This window comes from Buceros rhinoceros, unplaced genomic scaffold, assembly GCF_000710305.1.
Source record: "Buceros rhinoceros silvestris isolate BGI_N320 unplaced genomic scaffold, ASM71030v1 scaffold13438, whole genome shotgun sequence".
Classification (NCBI taxonomy): domain Eukaryota; kingdom Metazoa; phylum Chordata; class Aves; order Bucerotiformes; family Bucerotidae; genus Buceros; species Buceros rhinoceros.
Genome location: NW_010425326.1, coordinates 1 through 3,966, shown reverse-complemented (window position 1 = coordinate 3,966; position 3,966 = coordinate 1). Strand labels below are relative to the sequence as shown.

General features: G+C 46.0%; 1 protein-coding gene across 3 annotated transcripts in view; it reads right to left on the bottom strand.

Annotated features, from left to right (window-relative positions):
- The window catches only part of OGDHL (oxoglutarate dehydrogenase-like), a 30,966-nt gene extending 29,344 nt beyond the window's left edge, over positions 1-1,622 (bottom strand). Inside the window, exon 1 of one of the 3 annotated variants that reach the window (XM_010141105.1) lies at positions 1,416-1,622. In XM_010141105.1, the coding sequence (XP_010139407.1) occupies positions 1,416-1,622 (207 nt within the window). The remainder of the gene's footprint in view (positions 1-1,415) is intronic. The other 2 variants (XM_010141106.1, XM_010141107.1) reach the window with 2 other exon arrangements.
- Between the last annotated feature and the right edge of the window lie 2,344 nt (positions 1,623-3,966).

Below are 3,966 nucleotides of genomic sequence, written 5' to 3'. Positions count from 1 at the left end.
CTGGGGGGCGTTGGCGGTGCGGAAGACGCTGCCCGCTGCCGTCAGGACCCTGGACAGCTCCGTGCTGCCGACGCCCTGGCTGGGCCGGGAATTTCCTCGTTCTTAACGCAAAGCAGCAGGTCCCGCGGTGACAGGACTCCAGTAAAACGAGTCAAAGCGTGATGTCACCGCGATGTCACCACACACACTCCTCATGCATGAGTTCAGCCCTTCAGCGTCCTCAAAATAACGGGTAATATTGATCTACAGCAGCAACACATCATTAGGGCTTCTCAGAAACAAATTCAAGGCGCCCACACAACACATTACCCTACTCTACACTGGTTGGGCTTTACCAGTTACACGGCGAGGAACCAAGGGCAGATGGGATGCTATCCAAGAAGGAGGCCTCTTTGGTTCCCAGTTAAGGTGTAACACAAAAGTCCTGGGATCTATCTGCTATGGGAACAACATTCAGAGCTGTCGCTGCATACGTCACCCTCCAACAACACTAAATGCATATGCAAAGTCTACAAAAACTGCTTTTTTTCGTCTCCTTTTTTTTCCCCTTCAACATTTGTCACTTCTTCACACTCTAGATAGATGATCAGACTTAGAGCAACAACTTCTAAGTGTCATTTTGATATACGTGCCTCAAGAATAAGGGGACGCTCACCCAATTTGGTAAACGTTTTGGGCACAATTCACATTACATCTCAAGAAAATGACTCGCCCGTCTCAGAATTTATCAGACTTCTCATCAGCTTCTGAAGTTGCTACACATGGATCACCATAAGAGAGTCTTTCTTGTCAGCAAAAAGCTTTTTAAAAAAATAAGTCTATGTAATCACCCACAAGAAAGGATTTGGGCGATAGATTTAAAGTAAAAAGAAGCAAACAAATGTACAGGCCCTGGAGGGAGAGGGAGGGAGAGAGACACAACAAATAACTTTTCAAGACCAGACCCTTAAGAAGGCTTTTCCGACAGTTTCAGATCCAGTTTTCAGGTTACAACTTCCACAGCTACCTAAAGAGAAGCGAACATTCACCTTCCTCAGACAGTTTACAAGTACTATTTACATATAACAAGCCACAGAATGAACAGCATTTGATTTCTTAGGTCCTCTCACAGATGTAACTACCTCCTTCACGGACCGCTTGGACAGCACCTCCACGGAGGAATGCTGAAGATGCCTGAGCAGCTGACCACTCCTGGCCTGGACTTCTCATTCTTTCTGCTCAGCTCACCATGCCCGCGGCAACTCTGAATTTTTTTAGCTGCAATATCACCTCTTACAACAATCAATATTTGGGAAATTAGTTTCACATTTTTCATTTCATACAAGACCTTTTTCTGGACTTTTTACGAGTTTAAAAAAGAAATCGATTCTACTCTTAAACTAATGTCGTCATTTACAGTCAAGTTTTAGGCGTACCTTATGGACGCTCCTAGGGTTTTCGAGCCACGCGTAATACATTTCCTCCACATAATTTGAATTACTCCCACTCAGGAACGGTTCGGAGGCTCCTGACGAAGCACACCGCTGACCACGTAGCAACACCCTTCTGGCTGTATCTGGCTTTTCCAGAAGTTTGCTGCCATGCCGCTTCAGCGTAGCCGCCAGCACCTTCAGGTGACTCATGTTTGGTTATTGGACAGACGGTCCAGCTCTATGAATAAGACAAGACCCACCCTCATCAGAAAAAGAGACAGGGAGTTACAGATGTATTTCAGACTCACAGTGAAAACCAAGGTTACGGATAGAGCACCTTTTACTAAGCCCAGCTGGGGCTGGTTCGATGAACAGCATCGACCACAGACGTGGTGTTCTTTCAGACCACAGCTGAAAGAACACTTACCTTGTCCTTCCAACGACCTCTGGGGAGTTTTTTAACAGGGAGAGCTGGTTCCCTGTGGCTTCAAACACAGTGAGAAAACCAGTAACCCTTGAATCTCAGGAATGCTGGACACCAGCAGCTCCCGCACCAGCAAAGGGAATCAAAGCTCACCCTCAGAATAAAAAGAATAACTGTAGCTTACAGTTAGGCCAAAAAGAGTATCATCTGAATGGTGAAGTTGCTAAAATTGCACAGAAATAGCAATAATTTGAAAATAAGTTACTGGTTAGGAGTCTTTGGAAAGGTATGAGAACATAAACAGTAGGACAATGATTAAGAGAAAGAAAAATTCAGATTTAACTCTGGAGTGTCTCTCACTTGTTACGTTGACTCTCTAGAGAAATAATTTATTTGATCGGAAAGTAAAATCCAAGGGGTTTGTTGCTTAGTATGACCAGCTGAACAACTGCTAAAAGCAAACAGCACTGAGCTGCCAAATGGACTGTAAAGTGAAGACCATTAGTGCCATGTCCCATCTATGTACACTCACTTGTCACTCCCCACGGCACAGATTCAAAGCTGCTCACCACACCAACATCCACCTGTATCAACACCCGGGCTATGATTAGGGCTCCTGGCAACTGCAGGAATGTAAATACCATCAGCACCCTTTTGAAAGCAGATTAAGTCCTGCAAAAGCTCAACACAACTGGAACAACACTGACAGAGTTCATATATTGTCCACATGCTTAATTCGCTTTAAGACGCGACAGCTCGAAAAACACCACGTAGGCACCACGTCATCTTGCACAACTTGGGAAGATCTTAATGCTCTGCAAAAGATATGAAGATCACAGGTCAAGAAAACTGTCACCATGGACAGTATTCCCATCTCATGGAAAAGTAATGCCTCCATTTTCAGGCAGATATGAAACAAAAATGGAATGCCACCAGCTGCATAATCCAGTAGGATTTCAGCTACAGACTGACTCCACAAAACTGACTTATTCCTAGCTCTTCCTTTCACACACACCGCTCTTCCACGAATCAGAGACCACCACCACGATCACAGACCATTCCATTCTGCTCAGCCTTGAGACCGTCAGTCAAAAATCAGCACACAGGACAGCAGGCTGTCATCAGGAATAGTCTGGAATGTTCCACTCCGCTATGTTTCCTAGATCAACCCTGGAATGTAAATGATGATCGGCAAGGAATCGAGCCGGGCTAAGAGCAACCTAAAGGAAGATACTAATTAAATCTCTATCAGAGATCAAAAATAAGAAAGAAGCAGTGAACCAAAGGAACCACCTGGTATTTAATGCTCCAGAGCATCCTCAAAAGGGTGGAAGTAAATTAACGCCCTAAGGAACTGAAAACTGTGGCAGCTGTTCTGCAGTAGGACACGAGTGTCTCAAGCTACGAGCCAGCTCTCACCTTGGCACCTCCCGCTCGAGAAGTGATCCGGTGTCATGGCCAGTGTTGTGAACTATTCTGCCTGGGTTTCCAGAAAATAATAGAAGCATATGAAAAAGAGACAGTGTGGTCACGTTCTCCTACATTCCCCATACAACCCACTCCTAAAGTTCTTCTGAAGATTGAATAGTTCTAATAACACCAGGCTGACAGGGAAAAAAATGAAGATCATAAAGTATCTCCCAAAGTCTATCACAGACAATTGAAACTGGAGAGGTGTGGCATATCCTTATCAACTAAGGCTACTGCAGGAATATCTACCACGTGCTAAATGTTTCTTCTCTTCCCAGCACAGGCAGGCCACACTGCTGAAGGCAGCACAATTCTCCACCCAAAGGGCTGAGCTGGAGGAAGGTCACAAGCCATGGATTCACCACGAGGTGTTCCTCGGGCAATGGTGGCATCTCCGTATCTCCAAGAAAACTACCTGATATATTACTCTCCCCTCAAACAAACCCACTTCCAGTGGGTACCAAAGAGGTGACATCACTCCAGGATACCACGACGTGGTACAAGGGCAGGGCGGGAATGCCTGGAAGGGCTCGGTCTTACTCTGTCCCCGCTCGTAACGCGAGGACACGTCCTTCCACGGCTGCCCAGCAAAACCTCCCCACGCCAGTGTCCTCTTCACCTTGGCCGCCACCAGAGATCGGAGCCAGCGAGACTGTCAAG